Raw genomic sequence first — 20,939 nt, 5'->3', positions numbered from 1 at the left:
GTTTAAAGCCCTCCGGACAAGTCTGGCAAGCCTACGTCCAAGCACACTCTTCCCATTCTCGTTTAGGTGTACGCCATCCGGCCCTAGCAGCCCGGGCTTCTCAAAGCACGCCCCATGGTCAAGATACCCAAAGCCCTGGCTGTAGCACCACTCCCTGAGCCATGAGTTGACTTGCCAGATACGCCTGGCCCTTTCAGGCCCCTGCCCTTCTACCGGGAGGATAGAGGAGAATACCACTTGAGCCCCAGAGTCTTTGACTGTTGAACCCAGAGCCCTGAAATCCCTTTTGATGTTTCTCAGGCTGCTGCTATCTGTGTCGCTGGCCCCCACATGAAAGACCAGTAATGGATAATAGTCTGTAGGCCGTATGAGGCCAGGTATTCTCTTGGTAACATCTCTGACACAAGCCCCCAGGAGACAGCACACCTCCCGAGAGAGTGGATCAGGTCGGCAGATGGGTGCCTCCATCCCCCTCAGGAGGGAGTCACCCACTACTACCACTCGCCTCTTTTTCTTGGAAGCACTGGTAATCACGCGAGCCGGTCGGGCTACCTCGCACGGCTCCAGTGCCTCCCCCGAGGTGCTGGGTCTTACTTCTTCGGTCTGCAGAGCAGCAAAGCGGTTCTGCAGGGGCACCTCGGGTTTCTGGGGAAGCTTCTTCTTCCTCCTGTTGCGTTTTATCCTTGCAGTTTTCCATTGGTTGGCATCTTCTGCCTGATTGCTTATGTTGTGTGTAGGTGGGGGGGGGGGGGGGGGGGGGGTTGGTTGGTTGACTGGGTGCTGCGGTTCCGGTGCAGACTGCGCCTGGAACCAGGCATCCAGCTCCCTCTCAGCCTCCCTGATGTCCCGCAGCCTCCTGACTGCCTCCTGCAGCTCAGCCACCTGCCGCAGGAGCTGCTCCACCTGGGCACACCTTCTGTAGTCAGGGCTGCCGCCTGCCTCTGCCCCGAGAGTAGGGTCCAGGCACTGCCTGCAGCCCGAGGTCTGCACCGCAGCCTCCCCCCTCGGCTGCTTCGTCTGCACGGAGGCATCGACCGCCGCAGGGGGTGCCGGTGCAGACCTTCCGGCCGGAGGCGCAGCCTTTGTTCTCAGGCGGGTGTTGACCATGTCGCCCTGAGAGCCGTGAATCACCAGGTGAGTCACCAAGTGAGAGCCGTGAATCACCCAGTGCCCCGGGGCGGCGCCCTCGCTGACGCGCCCTTCCTGCGCGAACTGCCGCGCGAACTGCCGCGCGAACTGCCGCGCCACGCCCTTCCTGACATGCCACGCTCTGTTTGCCTGTCCTGTTCGCCGCCCACCGGGTCGCTGGCGCTCCCTAGGCCCTGCTTTATACGGGGAAAGGGGCCGGACCGCCGGTGCCCCCTGGCTCCGCCCACGTCTCGTCAGCCGCTCTCGCGCGAGCTGCGGGCTCCTGGCGCCTCGCTCCGCTCCCCCCTGAGCTTCCCTGCTTCGGGAATCCCCTCGCTGCGCTGCGCTGCGCCGCTGCGGATCGTGCCGACTCCGAAGCTGTTGCCTTGGCAACAGCTATCTATCTCAAAGACAGAAAAAGCTGATGTTTTGTAAGAAGGTGTAGGATCTGGGCATGGTGTAGATGGTGCAGAATAAGAGGTGGATAATGTCCTGGTTCTGGCTAGGATAGAGTTAATATTCACCTGAGCTGGGAGGGGAACTGGAGCTGGTGGCCCCTATGGCTGGGGGACACAGCTGGGCTAGGTTAGTAATTAGCCCACAGCTGGGGTAAGTTTACCCAAATCAGCCCAAGGGCCATTCCATCCCATGTGACATCATGCTCAGTATATAGGTGAGGAGGGTGCTGAGGGGAGCCTCTTGCTACTTGGGAGGAAGCTGGGCATTGGGATTTGCTGTGAGCTATTGCAGTATATTTGTTTTTCATCTCTATGTTTTTGTTGTTGTTGTTATTTTTCTTAAATTTATTTTTTGTTTTCTCCCAACCCATGAGTTTTTGCTGCCTTTTCTTTACAAATTCTCCTCCCTGTCCTGCTGTAGGGTGGGGGGAGTGAGTGAAAGACTGTGTAGCTCGGTCCTGAGTGGGGCTAAACTACAGTAGTTGGGTATTGGGTTTTATTTGTTGATTTTTTTTTTTTTTTTTTTTTTTACAGAGAGGGTTATTTTTAGCTTTTAATTTTTGAGAGCTGTGTTCTGGATTCTGAATAGTGGGCTATTAATTCCCTATTTCATGTAGTTCAAGATAATGTGGTGTTGCTTCAAAGCTTGATCCAGCTCTAATAAACTAAGAAGGGAAGTCTACATATCTTAGATTATAGTATGACCTAATGTTAATTGAAGACTGGTGGTGGTACTGCATTAAAGATAGTAACAAATTTTAAGGTAAGATAAAATATGTATGACATGTTTTGAGCTGTTATATTTTTTACTCCTCTTTGATTACATGTGAATTTACAGGATCTGATAAAGGTCTTATATGTGTATTTCAGAAAGTAAATTTTTGTCGTTCTGTGATGTTTCTGTGACAGTTGATCAGTGGAGGTGATGGAACATGGTACAAGAAAATTGAAAGTGCTCTGTAATGCCTGGCTTGTTCTGGAAGGTGCTTTCTTTTTACTCCGGAGTAGTCAGAAATCATTATGTATTTTTTCAGTAGGACATATGAAAAAGAAACATTGATACTAGTCCTAAAATAGTATAGGATAGCTGTTGTCTTGCTTTTTAGTTAACTTGAGCTTTATTAGAAGCACGTTGAACATCCAAATAGACACATCTTACTGATTTCTACTTTTTTTTTCTTTTGTGTTGTTAATGCAATATATCAAGATTACTTTCCTGGAAGTGCATTTCTGTAGTTTACTAAATTTCAGTGTAAAGTAATGCTTGTTCAAAATTGTATTTGTTGGTATTTTTCGCCCAGGGAAGAGCATGTCACTAAAGTGTTTTTGGCTTGTTTCCTGTGTTGTTGAGTCTATTTTCATCCTTTTATAGGCACGAAGTTACAGTTTTTAAAATTATGTTTCTGTTTTTATTGGTGCATATGTCATTTATACATCTGGTATATTGTTGTATTAATCTTGTTTGATACTATGAAAATTTGTAACATATTAATGTTACTTGGGTATTATTGTTACTAATGTTGATATAATGTCAGGATTTACCATGTATTTTCTTATAGTATGTTTCTGTCCTTTGCAATGTTTTGTTATGTGTGATAAGCCGAGACTTAAATGGGATGTTTATTTCCCAAATGCTAACAAATCTTGGGAGCTTAACCATTCAAAAAAAGTTGATTGATTTTCACACACACACTCTTCCCAGCCTTAAAAGGGGAAATTTAATTAAAATAATGGTTTATTAACTGTTGGTCGTGTTGTTTTGTTTTTTCTGATATCTAATTGCTTATTTACAGGTCTTCCATCAGGTACAAGTGATGTTGTCAAAAGTCCTTTTCAGGTGCTCCGACAGCAGATAAGTCTCACAGAAATAATGCATACCAGCCATTCAGATGCCTCTCAGTTTTTAGAAAATACAGAGGATACAGGGCTACAGGACCACACAGATGAGAACTGCCTTTACTGTGTCTGCATTCAAATAGTGGGTTATCAGCCTAACAACAAAGTGAACGCTTCGTATAGTACAGGTTAGTGTTCTTTGTTGGGAAGTGTGATAAAAACCAAATGAAAGTATTGAATTGTGTCAATCTTTAAAAGTGTTGAATCTGTAAGGTTTTTTGTCATGTTGATGTTTTGTTTTTGTTTTGTTTTGTTTTTCTTACTGACTGTTGTCATAGAATCATAGAATGGTTTGGGCTGGAAAGGGAACTTTGAAGGTCATCTAGTTCCACCCCCTCGGCAAGGAGCAGGGACATCTCCAACTAGATCAGGTTGCTCAGAGCACCATCCAACCTGGCCTTGAATGTTTCCAGGGATGGGGCCTCCACCACCTCTCTGAGCAACCTGTGCCAGCGTTCTACCACCCTCATTGTAAAAAAATTTTTCCTAATATCTGATCTAAATCTACTCCCCCTCTATTTTAAAACCATTACCCCTTGTCCTGTCACAACAGGCCCTACTGAACAGCCTCTCCCCATCTTTCCTGTAGGCCCCCTTGAGGTACTGGAAGACTGCTATAAGGTCTCCCCAGAGCCTCCTCTTCTCCAGGCTGAGCAGCCCCAACTCTCTCAGCCTGGCCTCATAAGAGAGGTGCTCCAGCCCTCTGATCCTTTTTGTGACCCTCCTCTGGGCTCACTCCAACTGGTCCATGTCCTTCTTATGTTGGGGGCTCCAGAGCTGGACTCAGTACTGCAGGTGGGGTCTTATGAAAGTGGAGCAGAGGGGCAGAATCACTCCCCTTGACCTGATTGCCCACACTGCTTTTAGAATCATAGAATCATAGAATGGTTAGGGTTGGAAGGGACCTTCAAAGGTCATCTAGTCTAACCCCCCTGCAAGGAGCAGGGACATCCCTGACTAGATCAGGTTGCTCAGAGCCTCATCCAGCCTGGCCTTGAATGTTTCCAGGGATGGGGCCTCCACCACCTTTCTGGGCAACCTGTTCCAGTGTTCTATAACTCGCATCGTAAAAAACTTTTTTTCCTAATTTCCAATCTAAATCTACCCCCCTCTATTTTAAAACCATTACCCCTCATCCTATTGCAACAGACCCTACTAAACAGCCTCTCCCCATCTTTCTTGTAGGCCCCCTTGAGGTACTGGAAGACTGCTATAAGGTCTCCCCAGAGCCTCCTCTTCTGCAGGCTGAACAGCCCCAACTCTCTCAGCCTGTCCTCATAAGAGAGGTGCTCCAGCCCTTTTATCATCTTTGTGGCCCTCCTCTGGACCTTCTCCAACTGATCCATGTCCTTCTTGTGTTGGGGGCTCCAGAACTGGACACAGTACTCCAGGTGGGGTCTCACCAGGGCAGAGTAGAGGGGCAGAATCACCTCCCTCAGCCTGCTGGCCACGCTTCTCTTGATGCAGCCCAGGATGCGGTTGGCCTTCTGGGCTGCAAGGGTGCATTGCCTGCTCATGTTGAGCTTCTCATCCACCAGCACTTCAAGTCCTTCTCCTCAGGGCTGGTCTTGATCCATTCCCCGCCCAGCCTGTATTTGTGCCTGGGATTGCCATGATCCAGATGCAGGACCTTGCACTTGGCCTGGTTGTACTTCATCAGGTTGGCACGGGCCCACCTCTCCAGCCTGTCAAGGTCCCTCTGGATGGCATCCCTCCCTTCCAACGTGTCGACGGCACCACACAGCTTGGTGTCATTGGCGAACTTGCTGAGGGTGCACTCTATCCCACTGTCCATGTCGCCGACAAAGATGTTGAACAGGGCCGGGCCCAGCACGGACCCCTGAGGGACGCCACTCGTGACTGGTCTCCACTTGGACATTGAGCCGTTGACCACCACTCTCTGAGTGCGGCCATCCAGCCAACTCCTTATCCACCGAGTGGTCCGTCCATCAAACCCATGTCTCTCTAGTTTAGAGAGAAGGATGTCATGCGGGACAGTGTCAAAAGCTTTGCACAAGTCCAGGTAGATAATGTCAGTTGCTTGTCCCTTGTCCACCGATGCCGTCACCCCGTCATAGAAGGCCACCAAATTGGTCAGGCACGATCTGCCCTTGGTGAAGCCATGTTGGCTGTCACCAACCACCTCCTTGCTCTCCATGTGCCTTAGCATGGTTTCCAGGAGAATCTGCTCCATGACCTTGCCAGGCACAGAGGTGAGGCTGACCGGCCTGTAGTTACCCGGGTCTTCCTTATTCCCCTTTTTAAAAATGGGGGTTATGTTCCCTCTCTTCCAGTCATCGGGGACCTCACCAGACTGCCACGATTTCTCAAATATGATGGCCAGTGGCTTGGCAACTTCATCCGCCAGTTCCCTCAGGACCCGCGGATGGATCTCATCAGGTCCCATGGACTTGTGCACCTTTAGGTTTTTGATGCAGCCCAGGATGCGGTTGGCCTTCTGGGCCGCAAGGGCGCATTGCCTGCTCATGTTGAGCTTCTCATCCACTAGTACTCACAAGTCCTTCTCCTCAGGGCTGGTCTCAATCCATTCTCCGCCCAGCCTGTATTTGTGCTTGGGATTGCCCCAACCCAGGTGCAGGACCTTGCACTTGGCCTGGTTGAACTCCTTGAGGTTGGCACGGGCCCACCTCTCCAGCCTGTCAAGGTCCCTATGGATGGCATCCCTTACCTCCAGCGTGTCAATGTCACCACACAGCTTGGTGTTGTTGGTGACCTTGCTGAGGGTGCACTCTATCCCACTGTCCGTGTTGCTGACGAACATGTTAAACAGTGCCAGTCCAAAATGCCAAAGGCTATGGATAGTTGTCATAGTTTAGCCCCAATCGGGACCAGACTATGCAGTCTCTCTCTCACTCCTCCCACCCTCCGAGGGAATAGGGAGAGATAATATAAGAGAAAAGGCTCGAGGTTTGAGATAAGGACAGGGAGAAATACTTAAAGTTACCCGACATTATCAGGGAACATTCTGTCACCAACTGGCTTGACCCTGGCCAACAGCGGATCCACCCTAGGCCCAGCCGTGTCCACCAGACAAAGGGGAAACAACTTCTAGAAGCTCCTTACAGAAGCTACCACCGTAGCCGCTCCCCCCCCAATAAAACCAGAACAATAGTGAAACCTCCCAGAAGCATCTTACTTGTCACATGTTTCTGTTGATGAAGTCAGAGCCCTTTCTGCAAGACCTGCAGTAATTGTGCAAATAAAAAGCTTGTGCGCATATGCAAGAGCATCTTTATTATGTTATTGATATAGCTATGCTCTATTTTTACATAAGAGCTCTACATGTGGTTACGGCTTTTTTCTAGACTTTTGTCAGTGCTTAAGAGTTGATTATTTTCACTCAAATATTAGAAAATTAAAACGAAAAGTTTTTAGACATTTTGAGTATAATTTGTCTAGAATCAAACATCTAGTTTCCAGCTGGTTTATATGCTGATAGTTACTGTATATAGTGCATCAGTGTCTTGCATGCTTAACACTGTTAAAAAATAAGGAAAGTATTTGAAGCGAGGGAAAGTGTGAGTAACAAAGATGCTACATCTTGTTTCTCAGATTTTTCAGACCTTCTGTATACTGACTGGTGTGGGCAGACCATACACAATCGCTCAGATGTGCATTCCTCCAAATTTTCTGGAATTTCAAGCTGTAGTGATGCAGTATCCCATGGTTCAGCTAGCAGCACCACAAGTACAGAGCTTGTACTAGGTAAGTTTGAAAACCTTTTGATTATTATAGACTATAACTGTTAAAGTATTTTTTAGGTATTGTGCAAAAATATTATTTTATTTATATATACTGCAACAAAATAATGCTTATTTAAACAAACAACAACAAAAAACCCTCTTTGAATCCCCTAATCATTGTCCAGGAAGGTAGTTGCATTATCAGTGAGTATGGCAGATGGCATACTTCCAAACTGTTCCGCTTTAGCTATATGGCATTTTTGCAGGTAATGTAAATGCAGCTCTGTATCCAACATTACAATCAAATTGATTACATTTTTCCCTCACAGTGTTGTTAGTTTTAAAAAAAAAAAAACCAAAAAAAAAACCCCAACCAACCAAACAAACAAACCCCAAAAAACCCCAGTCTTTTAAAAAAAAAAAAAAAAAAAAAAACACCATTGAATTTTTGTAAGGAAAAAGACATTTCTTTTTTTAGGCTTGTTTACACTTTGAATTATCATCACTTCTTATGAAGTAGCTGGTTGCTAACTTTGCCAGTATCTAATACAAACAGAGAAGGTAATCGCCCAGTTTGCAACATGATTTAGTGATAGAGACAGCACTGTAATTGAATCTCTCAAGATTTTTTTTTTGAAATGTCACACAGCATTTATGAAATGCTACTTTATCTTTTCAAAATATTTTCATGTTAAAATTCATGAAAATAATATTTTTGTTTGCTTTATTTTTGATAGGACTATTTGTTTGTAGTTCAGAATACATACGTAAATACGTGGGGGTGTGTGTAATGCTAAAACAGACTTATGTGGCATAAGATTAGCACAGTCAAAGACTATTCTGCTTAAACTCCATACTGTTGAATTTGTTTTTCCAGGAGTAAAATCAATCCCAGATGATACACCAGTGTGCAAAATACTTCTGCGGAAAGAAGTCTTACGTTTAGTAATCAATTTGAGTAGTTCAGTAGGAACTAAGGGCCATGAAACTGGACTCCTGACGTAAGTTAAATACACTTCAGATGTTTTAGCAACATTTAGTTGTATGTATTTTCTAAGATCTCTGAGATGGCGATTGACCTTATTTCTGACTTCTCAAAAAATTGTCAAGCAGTTATTATTGTGGGCTGCTTGGGATGATTGAATGTAATGTAAAAGCTAAGCAAAGAATTTTCCTTTTAATATCTGTTCTGTTTTTAATTTCTTACTATTCCCCATTATTTTTCAAATCAATAATTCAACTGTAGTGATGTTTCATTACATACCCAGTATGTCATGCATCTTTAAAAAAGAAATGATATTTTTTTTCTTGTTATTTGTGCCAAATAATATATGTGGGATAACCAGAATAACAATCTGAAAGTAACTTATTGAGAAACACAAATCTGCTTTAAGCAAGAGTACAGCTACTGAAATTAATTCATAGAAAAACTCATGTTAAAATATAGAAATATAAATCCAGGGATCGGATGTTAAAAAAAATGTAGGTTTCTGGGCTAGTGATGTTGGAAACTGACATACAGCTGCTAAAAGAAAACGCAGAAATACTCATTTTAGTTTTTAAAATGTTTACAGGTAACTAAGTTAGCTTTTTGTATTTTTTTATTGCTGCTGTACGTGTGGGTGCCTGTTCTTTGATATACTGTTCTACATCTATTATTTTAAGATTAGATGATCTTAGAGATTCTGTACAACTTTAAAATTATATATTCTGTTTCATCTTATTAATATGAATTTCTTCCAGTTTGGTACAAAATAATGCTGTCTGTTCTCATTTTCTTGCTTCATCAGATCTAGTATGTATGCCTATTACTGAAGAGTTCTATTTTGTTAATGATGACAGTCAAAATTTAATTGAACAGTTTTCAAAAATATGGTGGAAATCTGTTGAAGACTTTAAAAATTTTGTTTTTCCTGTTGATCAGAATTAAGGAGAAATATCCCCAAGCATTTGATGACATATGCCTTTACTCTGAGGTGTCCTACTTGTTAGCACATTGTACGTTTCGACTTCCATCTCGAAGGTTCATTCAGGAGCTCTTTCAAGATGTACAGTTCTTACAAGTAAGTGGAGAGTTCAGATGCACTGAATGCACCAAAATGTGACAACTGGGTGCATGTTTCATGTTCTGAATGCTTTCAGATATGTCTTAAAGGAAACCATTTTATGATGTCTTTCTAGTAAAATTTTTGATGACATTAATACTACTACTGTTTTTTTTCTTTAAGATGCACGAAGAGGCAGAAGCTATTTTAGCAACACCAACAAAACAGCCAGTAATTGATACATTAGCTGAATCTTGACCTCTGTCTTGTGCAGTGCATTGCATATAGACTTTCTGAAATCCTCAAACAACCTCTGACTGGATAAAAAGCTTTGGAGCATCACTTTCTAGACCATTCCAGAAGCTACTGGTACCTGAAGACTGAACTGAAAACTTTTTCTTCCTTAACCAATTATTGTCCCAGTCTTTTGAGCCCTTCAGGGAGTTATTAGACATTACCATAGTTTTAATAATAGTAATTACCAGTATGTGCAAGAGCTGAGCACTGAACACCTCCACAAGTTTTAATTTCATTTTTTACCGTAAATTAAAAAATAAATACGATGTCTTTTATGTTGACTTCTGATTCTGTTCCAGAGAAGCAGAATGATGCCTTGCTTTTTAGCCCCTGGATACCAGGAATTGGAGAGATGAGGGTGCATTCCATTGTCAGCAATGGGAAGCCATGGACACCATGGTTGTAATCATGGACACCAGGGGGGTTAATGTTAGCCCTTCTCTGTTGGTTTTTGTACTGTTTATAACACTACTTGGAGGTTTGTAACTTCAAACAGAAAGAAAAGCCTCTGTGAATATGAGGTTTCCTTTAAGTTATTTTAATATTGCTATAGCTGTAAGTAATTTTATTAGCAGTCTCCAACTTCATTAACTTATATACGTGTATCTTACCTGAACCAGTTAAAGATTTTCACTACACTTTGATTTTTAAAAATAATAAACTGTTTAAAATGCTGAAATCAGATTGTTTTCCCTGAATAATATGCATATGTCTGCAGTTTCTATACTCGTGCTTATATAGTATAAATGTTGGTCTTACTCTTAACTAAAACCCTTTAAAACATGATTTGTATCAGATAAATGAATATTGCATAAACTATACTTGAAGACATTTAATCATTGCTGCTTTTGTGAGAAGACATAATATGAGTGTTTTCCAAGTTCCATGGAAACAGCCTTTTATAGAAACAAAAGGATGTTTTAAATTTTCAATGGATTAGTGATCAAGCATCAGATAGTACTAATAATTGTAGTGAAAAGCCTTAAGTAGCAAATTTTGAAGCAACAGTAACTTATAATTTTATATTGGTATTTGAGACTTCTTGCAAAAATTACATGATGGAGTGACTGTTAATGATTGAAATGGTTGTATTTATGTTACTAGTGAGTTTTCTAAATTAATAAGTGCAAGTTTAAAAAAAAAATTAAGAATCCCCATAAATTTAAGATGGATCTAAAGATTCAGAAGCCTTTATACAAAGGTAATATAAATATATGCAAATATATATATACAGTAGCATGGCCACCTTTATTAGAATGGATTGCCCTTTGATTTTGATATAGGTGAATAATTTGGCTGGACTGTACTAAGGTAAAAAGTATTTTTATCCATTTACTTTTTTGATTTTTTTTTTTAAATAATTGTCAGATTAATGCTTAAGTGAAACTTATCCTGATGCTCATAACTCTGTTCTTACTAGCTATACTATTGGAGATTTCAGTAAGTAGTCCTGTTAACAGTGAAATGTAGAATTTATTTGCTCTTGTTGGAAATTTCATCTTGCCACATAAGCACTGCTTTGCAGCTATCGCTTCACTGAGTTCTTTAAGTGCACTGCATGCCCTCAGGTTCTAGTAAAGCAGATCTCTTAAGTTGCTGCTCGTAGTCAAATTTAGTTCCTGATATTATCTTTTCATGAGTTCCCACTGAAAGAAGGAGCAAAAAGAAACTGATTCAACTCTTTTATAGTCAGTGATACAAATAATATATCTCTGTCAAGGCATGTTTGAAATGCTCTGAAAACATACCACACCAGTAACTATTGGACTTCTATGGTCATATGAAATAAATTCTTCTGTAAAACCAAAATGTCCATCACAGTAGACCAAACAGTGGTATAAACTCCAAAGGAAATAAGGTAGTTCACCCAAAAATGGAGCTAGCATATCTCGTACAGTAGTTTCAAACACTACCTCAGGCTAGAGTATGAGATTTGTTTTATTAACTAGATAGGGTTATATCAAACAACTCCATGTTATTTTTCTGCAGTTAAAGAAAAATAAACAAATTTTATCACCTGTATTAAAAACACACACCTTTGTTCATTTGTTACCAGTTTAATTCATAGCACTTAATGTAGAAAGCGCCATAGGAAGGCCTCTGATTATAAATAAAGTAAGCAAAAGAGACGTCAATATACTTTTGAAAGATTCTCTGTCCTGAAATGCTTATGTGTTCTTAAGTACTTGCTTGTGTGAGGATCTGTGAGAACAGAAACTTGATGTATAGATTATTGCTGCAAATTTAGTTACAAAACACTTTTTTTCTAAAAGTGTATGAGCGTCAGTCGATTTCAACAAGTATGCATCAAGGATGTAAAGTCTGTGCTGTACATAACATACAACATTTCTGGAATTAATTTACATATTTACACATTAAGCTCATGTCTCATTTTAATTGGCAAATGAAAGGATACTGTTACTGAAGGAATTTGATATAGCCCTAGTTATAAACTGTGAATTTCTAATTCTATCAATTTCTTTTTTGAAATATCCCTTTCAAAGTTCTTATTTTGGAGTTTTATTTGCTTCATGATAAAACTTCAAAAGAAAACAGTAAATAAAAATTATACTTATATTAACTCTAACAAAGAATCCTTCCACTTCCCCTAGAAAGGGTAGCAAGGGAAGCTGATCAACCACTTGCTTTGTATTTTTTTGCAGTCATAACTATTTGTGATACTGTCAAACAAATGGTAAAGTGCATAGGATTTATTTACACTATATACAAATACAATTTCGTTGCTGTGGCAAAGAAAACTGATTAAACATGATAACACAAAATACTCAGACTGCTCTGAGGCAAAAGCCTTTGTGGGAAGGCGAGACTGGCTGTAAAACCAATTGCATTTAGTCTACTAAATTAGCTGGCTAATTTTCTTAGTCTGCTTTTACAGTCAATGGAAAGGGATAGCCCTTTCCAAAGGGTAGAGAGCTATATAAAGGGCTCCCAATTACTTCTCTGAGGGCCTGTTTCTCTCCACTGAGTGGAGAGGACAACAAAGCTGGGTGCTGTGAGTGTCCTTTTGCAGAGAGAGAGAGATCTTTTCAGCTGTCTGAAATTCAGAGATGCTGAATGCTCCCAGCTGTCATGGATGTCACTTGGAGCTGGAGATGGTCAGGCTTTTAGGTGCCTAGCTTGTATGTTGGACCCTTGGCATATGCTGTATTTGAAACAGTCACTTTTCCTCATCTGACAGTTCATATTTGACCTGACACATGTACCCTAAATGTACTCTCATTGGTTGGTGGTGGTGTTTTATCCTCAAGACACAATTAAGTGCTAAAGTGTTTGGTAGTTTAGGGCACAGTGGCTTGGCACACTGAGGTAAGCTACCCTTATAAACATTTTAAAAGGCAGCAGTGAGAATACTGCTAGTATTCTTGTAATTTTATTTCAAAACATATCTAGTGGTCTTGAACGAGAGAGTTGTAATTTGCAGTGAGAAGCTGAAAAAAACCCTACAGCATCTTTACTAGGTGCCTGAAGAGAAAGATAGCTATTTGAGAAATAGGTAATAATCAAGTGAGATATGAAAGAGTTGTTGCTGCTTCTTAAGTCTATGTCCTGGTCTTGGTATTTTGCTTTTTTGAATTCGGGAAGCTGGTGTTACCTTTGTAAGTGTGACCTCAAGCTGAGCAATCACAGTGGAAGAATTCTTGCCAGGCTTCAGAGCGTCTCTGAGGTTTCTGCTTGCCTCCTAGCAGGGCTGCACAGAAGTCCTGGTATTCAGGGCTTTGCTGTGGAGCCAGTTGAAAACAAGTCCCATAACTTTTTTTCAGTTACACTTCTATTATCATATGCTTATTAAAGGTATACTAGGTGAGAGTAAAATCTGAGAACTGTAAAAGACATTTGAGAACACGGTAGAAACCATGTTTGTATTTCGCTAGAAAACTCCAAATCCTTGTTTTTTGTGTAACTCCTGATTCTGGTTCCCTGGTTCATTTTATTTTCAACAGATTTGTATGTTCAGTAAAGAGTGTGGATTTTCTTTGGACTGTTTTTGTAACATAGATGGATTGCAATGCCACAGCATGCAGAAATTGCACATTTTGCTTGAATTGCTTTGTAAAATACACTATTTTATTGGAGAAATGTAATTTATGCCAGAAAGCGTAACATGCCATATTGCCACTGAATAGAGTGTTTTAGCACAAGATGCGATGTTTTTGGGGGGAAAGGCAGATGTCTTCTAGATTTCATTGAAAAATGGTTCCAGTACTGGGCTGGCAACATCCCCAAAACTGCATTACAAGAGATGATGCAAATTAATCATTCTGAGGAGGGAAGAGATCAATGAAAATCTCAAGACTTATTATCCCTGTCCTATGTAGTCTTTTTAGTCTTTTTTTTTCTTTTTTTTAAGTAACACGCTGCTACATATTTGGAGGTTAGGTTCTAGTGGTTGTAGGTCACTGAACAGACATTGAAATCTGATTTATATTATATACCTGTAACGTAAAAAGGAAAAGTATTTATATATTTTCCATAAGAATATTGCATTGAGCTGTGTATAATTTAAACAGAGGCTTATCCCAAAATGGTATTGCCTGCCTTAATTTTTTTTGTGGGATTTTTTTTTTTTGGTATATTGTGTACAGTTCCTCTCTATGGGCATTAAAAGCCTCCTGAAGTGTAACCTTATCAAAGGGAAGCATTGTTAATAAAATGTACTTAAACTTCTTAAAGTTGTTTGAGTCTCATATGTACCTGTCAGCACTAGAAATTAGTTGGAATTTTATTTATGTTTGTAAGTTATTAATTAACTAGAACAACCTTGAAGCTTTCCAAATAAACATTTTCTTTGTTCAAAAATATATTTTACATTAATACTTTGTAAGATGTCTTATAAAAGTAGTTTCATAGTTTGTACACAATTTTTATTTTAAAATTTAAAAAATTTAGAGTACTGATACTGAGAATCATTTTCCACTATGTAATGTTTGCACATTAAGTATTAGCATTTTGACAACAGATGCGAAAGTTAAATTATAAACAGTGTCAGAAATAAACAGTTTTAGTTTTGAAATCATTTAACCATTAATGTAAGACAGATGTCTTTTTAAAAAAAATTATACATGCAAAAATCCTTTTCTAATCTCTAGTTTTAGTGCCTGGACTGTATCCTTTGACTGTGGTATTATGCTCCTTGGCATCCTCTGTTTGGCTGTGTGCTTTTAAGCACAGATATTTTCATGAAACACCGCCTGTCAGGACCAGCAAGCAGAAAGATTTATAGATAAAGAGGACTTCTAACTTCTCATCACACTGCCAAGCAAACTGTTTCCTTGCTTTGAGATAATGAAATTTAATGAGTGCAAAATCTCATAGGAAAAGACCAAGGGAGCTGCCTCTGCCAGAGCTGAGGTGGGAACTCCCACCAGGCCAAAGTTTCTCACCCCACCATCAAGAAGGAACTACTAGCTACAATCACCCCCACCCATGCACCTCCATCCACTTACTCCCTGGGCTAAATTACTGCAGCCAAGCCCCAGTGACAGCAGCTCAGATGTAGGAAAATTGTTTTGTTACAGCTGTCCTCTGACATGAAGAACTGCAGCATGTTGAAATTTAAAATGTTTTGTGAGATAGTCTGACTTCTTTGACTGACTTCTGTATCGGAGTTCCTTGTAACATGGAGACATGTAACTCTTGATTTAGGATACCTTTCAAACTTTTAAATAAACTTTTTTTGAAATGCACAGCTAGGAAGTTTTATTTTAGTAGTGGCAAAATGGCTTGCTTGAAGTTTTCTCCAGCAGTAAAGCTTTTAAACTACACAAGTGCATATGATGTGATTAAACACTATGGAGAAGAAAATGTTTTTCTAAGTTGTAAAGGTAGTGTAGTGTTCAGCACTCACAAAGAAAACAGACTTTCACATTCACTAGAACTCAAAGGAGAGCAACATAAAGGGAGAAGTTTCTCTGGGATGTCTCCATTGAATAGCATCAGCATGTTCTCTTGCTTCCCTATTCTCTGTGAAACTACACTTCAGCTAAATGTCACCAACCATGTTTCCTTACTCCACTGTCTGAAGGCTGAGAGAGAAGACCATACTTTTTTTTTTCTCTACTTCTCAAGTAAATCTGTGTGCAGCCTACACTTGGACACAGTACTGGATACCTCTAACCACAATTAGTCATCTGTGCGTTTGTATGTTTGTTAATGTGACCTTTGTCTGCCTAAAGACTTCTCCCTCTGTTTGCAGTCAATGTTTGTCTCAGCCAAAGTCTATGTAAAATTGTGTTGCTTTTTTTTCCTGCGGCAGCACAGCTCATCAATATTACAATAATATTGTAATAATATATATAAGCAACAATATAAACCCTAGATGTGGTCCAGTATCAAAACAGAAATGTCTATGGCTGCTTAGTTTTTAGGAAGTGTGACTAGCTAGTTAAACATAGGGAAGAAGAGTAACTGCATTTTAACAAATTATCTCAGCTGAAGATCAAATTGTAAAAACCACTTTTTTTTCCCCTTTTGAAAACTGGTTATTCTGTGCTCTAAGTTGAACTCTTATATTTGTGAAATGTTCCAGACTTAGTTATTTCATGTATAATTCTTCATCTTGTATTGAACAGCATCATAATTAGGCAAAACCAAAGGGTTCCTTGCACATATGGACATTGATCTGATGAGACTTTCAGATACAATTACAACTGTTCTGTTTCATTACAAATATACAATTTTTAAAAATCAAAATGGAAAGCCACATTCCCTGCTGCCTACTGTAGGGATTCTGAGAGTTCTAATAAAAATCTATGGTACTCAATTTGTATGCAAGACAAAAAGTGTGGTATCGAGAAGAATGTCTTTGTTGAGTTTTGAAATCACAATTAGCAATGCTTTTTATCACTACCTGAAGGAAGTTTGTTTGCAAATGTAGTGTTGTAAGAACTAGCTGATATGCAGCCTGAATATGATGTGCTTCACAAATGAGATTAATATGCCTATGTATCTGTCTTGTTTCTGCTTATCTGGTTGTACACCACCCCCCACCCCTCCCCCAATGTTACTGTTTTGAGGCATACTCCAAAGCCAGGTGATGTTCCATGCACAGCTATATAATACACACTGGCTAGGGGTGGCCAGAGCACATAGTAAGCACATACAGAGTACTGCAAGTGAAATACACTCCTTGAGTGCGACAACCTACCTGCTTCTTTAACTTGTCCCTCTACTTTCTGAAAAAGATTTTAACCTCAGCAAAATATAGTAGTTCTTTGCATCAAGCTATGAGGAACTGCTGTGATATAACCCTCTACATATTATAGGCCACAAAACATTGACCTGTAAATCTTACATAATGCCCGTAATTTGTGATTAACCCATAGTACACATCATTCTGGTGCACAAGTCAGTATTTTTAAACTAGTCCTGAAGCAACAGCTTTGCAACATTAAAAGAAGTTGGGCTTGTGAAAACCGTTGTCAAAAACAGAAGTTGTTGTGGTTTCAGAAATTCTTATTTATATTGTATAACTGTCCTGGCTTCGACAGGGATAGAGTTAATTTTCCACTCAGTAGCCAGTGTGTTTTGGATTTCAGATGTGAAGACTATTGATAAACACCCTGATGATATGCGTTGTTGTTAATGAGACCAAGGACACTGTTTGACTTTCCAGGTCTTGCCAATGTGCAGATGTAGGAAGCTGGGTGAAAGACAGACAGAATAATTGACCCAAACTGGCCAAAGAGAGTATGCCATGCCATAAACATCATGCTTAGTATATAAGTGGAGGTTGCCTGCAGAGGGGAGTATCTCGCTTGCTTGCTGGCATCGTTCCCTCTACCTTGCTGGCTCCCTTTCACTCCTTTGCTTGCTGCTCGGTTTCATTTCTGTGATTTCTGCTCGGGACGGGCTGTATCGGTCAGTGGGACAGTGGGTGGTGAGAAATTGTACATTGTTCATTTTGTATATTTTAATATCCTTATATGCTGTTATCATTGTAGTTTTCCTTTGCTATTTTAGTAAACAGTCTTCATCTCAACCCACGAGTTTTTCTTTCTTCCCAACTCTCCCCCCCATCCTGCTGGGGAGGGGGAGGGAGAGGGAGAGTGAGAAACCGTGTGGTGACTTGGGATAAACCACACCAGTGACCTAAACACTGGATGGACTCAATGGAAGAGAGTACATCAAAGCCTCCTCCCTAGACAGTGCATAGCTGTTTGTGAAATATATCTATCTCAGACTTGCCTTTCTGCCAACTGTTTCTCTGGGTGATGTGGCAGCATCTTCATTAAAAATACTGACGTAGTAGTGTGGCTGTTACAACACTACTGACAGTTGTGACATGCTTGTTTCTAGCGTCTCTCTGGTATTTGATAGGGGGTCTGTGGGTATTTCTCGAGCCAGTACAGTGTCGCTGAAAACAAACCAACCTTGGGAGAAGGATACAATCATGCTCCTTGGAAGAAAACCATGGCAGTGAGAAGGGAAGCCTTAAGATACAAGACATGGTTAGCAGAATTTATGGCTTGTTTCAACAGAGGTTCGCAAAAAACTAGTCACTGGCTGTGGAGATAAGAAAGTTGCTGGAGTTGTTATGTCTGTAATAGTAGAATAATGCTGTAGTAGAAAATTACTAGAAAGTAGTGAAACTTAGTTTTGCTTAGTGTGGTGGTTTAGCCTGGATCACCACACAGTTTCTTATTCACCCTCCCCCTACCCAGTGGGATGGGGGAGAGAAATTGGGAAGAAAGGAAAACTCGTGGGTTGAGATAAAAACAGTTTACTAAAAATACTAAAAACTACAAAGCTAACAGGATGTAAGGATATTAATATATACAAAATATACAAAATGAACAATGTACAATTTCTCACCACCCAATGTCCGGATGACCGACGCAGCCCGTCCTGAGCAGCGATCACAGGAACAACACCGAGCAATAAGCAAAGGGGGGAGAGCAAGCTAGCAAGGTAGAGGGAACGATGCCAGCAAGCAAGAGAGAAGAAAAGGGTGCCAAGGGTGCCCGAATGCATAACCAACAAGAATGCCAGAAAAGGATGCCCCCTCCCATGGGCAACCCCCACTTATATTGGCGTGCGGAAAACAGACTCCACAATCTGTAAGATTGTAAAGTAGGTATGTTTATTCGGCGCCGGGCAGCACGGGGGGTAGTCCCACCAAAATCGTGCACGCCTGACGCGGCACCTCACTTTGAATTTATACAACCAGGTGTTACATATACATGAAGCTTCGCAATTCACCTATACATATGCATGATCTATCCCCGCTTCGTATTAAAATTAGTCCCATGGGGTCATTTTCATAAACTCCCCCCATCTGCGCTTGCGCAGTGCCTCTTGGTGGTGGTCCTCGGGGGTCCTGGGGATGAAGATGAGCTGCTCCTCTTCGTCACCGCTAGTAACCCTTTGTTTTCGCGCAGACTCGGTTATGCTTTGGTTCTTGTCCAACCCGCAGGGTCGGTTTTAGCTGGTTCTTGAAGGAGGCCCCTTAGTTCTTATCAGGAACTGTCCGTGTGAGGAGGTGCAGGACTTCTCGCTTCAGATAAAGAGTTCAAAGCACAAAGCAAGGCCCCTCGGTTCTTATCAGGAACTGTCTTGTGAGGAATGCAAGACTTCCCCCCCCCTTGGATAGTTTTTACAATAGCTAGTTAGTATTAGTATGAAATGCCATATCTATTAAAGTTTCTTTAACCCCTTCTCTCAATATACTGAGCATGACATTTATGGCATGGAATACTCTCTTTGGCCAGTTTGGATCAATTATTCTGTCTGTCTTTCGCCCAGCTTCCTGCATCTGCACGTAAACAAGACCTTAAGGAGACTTGGAAAGCCAGACAGTGTCCTTGGTGTCATTAACAACAACTTGTATCATCAGAGTGTTTTTATCAACATTCTTCACACACAAAATCCAAAACACACTGGCTACTGAGAAGAAAATTAACTCCATCCCTGCTGAAACCAGGACACTTAGCAATCATGAATATGTGTAACGTGAGATCAGTTATTTTATTGGGTAAGCTTGTATGTGACACAACTGTTGATTGGACAAGAATGAAGTAAGGAAGGTAATGTTTAAGAAGAGAAATGTATAAAAACCCACCTGTAAATATAAACAGGGTCTCGCTTACTCTATAAGTCAAGTCCATGTGTCAATACACCACAGAGGTCAGATTCAACTACAAGATGAGAAGAATAAGCAAAATTTTCAAATTAAGTTTGGGTCTGAGGTGTAGATGTGGGTGTAAAGTCTCTCTCTTTATTTTCATTAAGGTAAATCCATCATCTCTTCTGTTGACATTGAAGACAACTGGTTCCATGGATGTATTTTCTGGGCTTCAGCCTTATTGTCCACTGCTAGCATGTCAGGAATGCAGTCACTTATTTTCAGTACTGCTATACAGGAGAATCATAAAACAAAGAAATTATTCAATGAAAGAAGTCCAGAGTAAAGGAAAGGGAGCGTTCACTTCAAGCACTTCTAAAATTGTCTTGTTTTTTTTTAGTTTAGTTTTTTCATATAAATGAGCAGAATTTGAAGGAAAACATACATATAGAATGTTCAACAGAAACTGTATTTTATGTGGAATTTATCACAGTATATAGAGTTGGGTTTTTTTTAAGTAACTTCAATATGACTACATTTGAAGAAAGAACCATGTTCCTCTATTTTAAAGACTTTTCCAGGGTTTTGATCTGTGCAGCAGATATTTTGAGCATAGGCTGTTAAGTTGTACAAACACCTCCCTCTTGTGCTAGTGTTCAGTGAACACCAGCAGCAAAAATGGCAGCAGCTCCATGTGTGCCAGGGTAAAGACATGCTCCTAGTTTTGCAACCCCCAGACAGACCTGGGGCCAGCAAGTGTATCAGTGCTATGCCCTACAGTGGAGGAATGTGTAAGACAGAAGTGGGTGAATATAGTTCACAGGTTGCAGCAAAGTACACTATCATATGGTATGGTCTATTGTGTTTAGACAGTGTCCTGTCTTAAACAGTAATGCCAGAAGAATCACCTACTCTATCAAAATATTTCATTTATTCTCTGATTATGCTTTCACTTTTTGCAGTAACAGACTGCAGAATATAAACTGATCACTGCAGAATCACATGATTATTAAAACAAAATTTTTCCACTAAATGATGATATTATGTTATGTTAATTTCTGTATAATAAATGTCACTCTTTTTAATGTAGCCAACAGGAAAAATATTTCTCTGAAACTTTACTAATCAAAGAATGAAGAAATTAAAAAGATTTTCAGTGATCCTTTAAAATTGCAATCCTCTTGCAATGTTTATGTATCTTGCAAGATACATTAACACGGTAACCTCCTACAAAACCAGACTGTGACTCATCTGTGGGATAAGAATCCCAAGATAGTCTTACTGCACCAAAAGTCAGTTCAACTTTTTCCACAATTGGGTCAAGCAGAGG

General features: G+C 40.6%; 1 protein-coding gene across 1 annotated transcript in view; it reads left to right on the top strand.

Moving 5' to 3' along the window:
* Nucleotides 1-9,545, top strand: part of LOC147596769 (rapamycin-insensitive companion of mTOR-like) — a 63,820-nt gene extending 54,275 nt beyond the window's left edge. The window contains exons 26-30 of the mRNA XM_086769517.1: nucleotides 3,494-3,610; nucleotides 7,056-7,208; nucleotides 8,064-8,187; nucleotides 9,111-9,249; nucleotides 9,415-9,545. Of these exons, the coding sequence (XP_086625643.1) occupies nucleotides 3,494-3,610; nucleotides 7,056-7,208; nucleotides 8,064-8,187; nucleotides 9,111-9,249; nucleotides 9,415-9,489 (608 nt within the window). The 3' untranslated portion in view covers nucleotides 9,490-9,545. The remainder of the gene's footprint in view (nucleotides 1-3,493; nucleotides 3,611-7,055; nucleotides 7,209-8,063; nucleotides 8,188-9,110; nucleotides 9,250-9,414) is intronic.
* The last annotated feature ends 11,394 nt before the right edge of the window (nucleotides 9,546-20,939 follow it).

Source organism: Chlamydotis macqueenii, chromosome W (assembly GCF_036417535.1).
Source record: "Chlamydotis macqueenii isolate bChlMac1 chromosome W, bChlMac1.mat, whole genome shotgun sequence".
In the NCBI taxonomy this organism is placed as follows: Eukaryota; Metazoa; Chordata; class Aves; order Otidiformes; family Otididae; genus Chlamydotis; species Chlamydotis macqueenii.
This window is presented reverse-complemented; position numbering and strand designations above follow the sequence as displayed.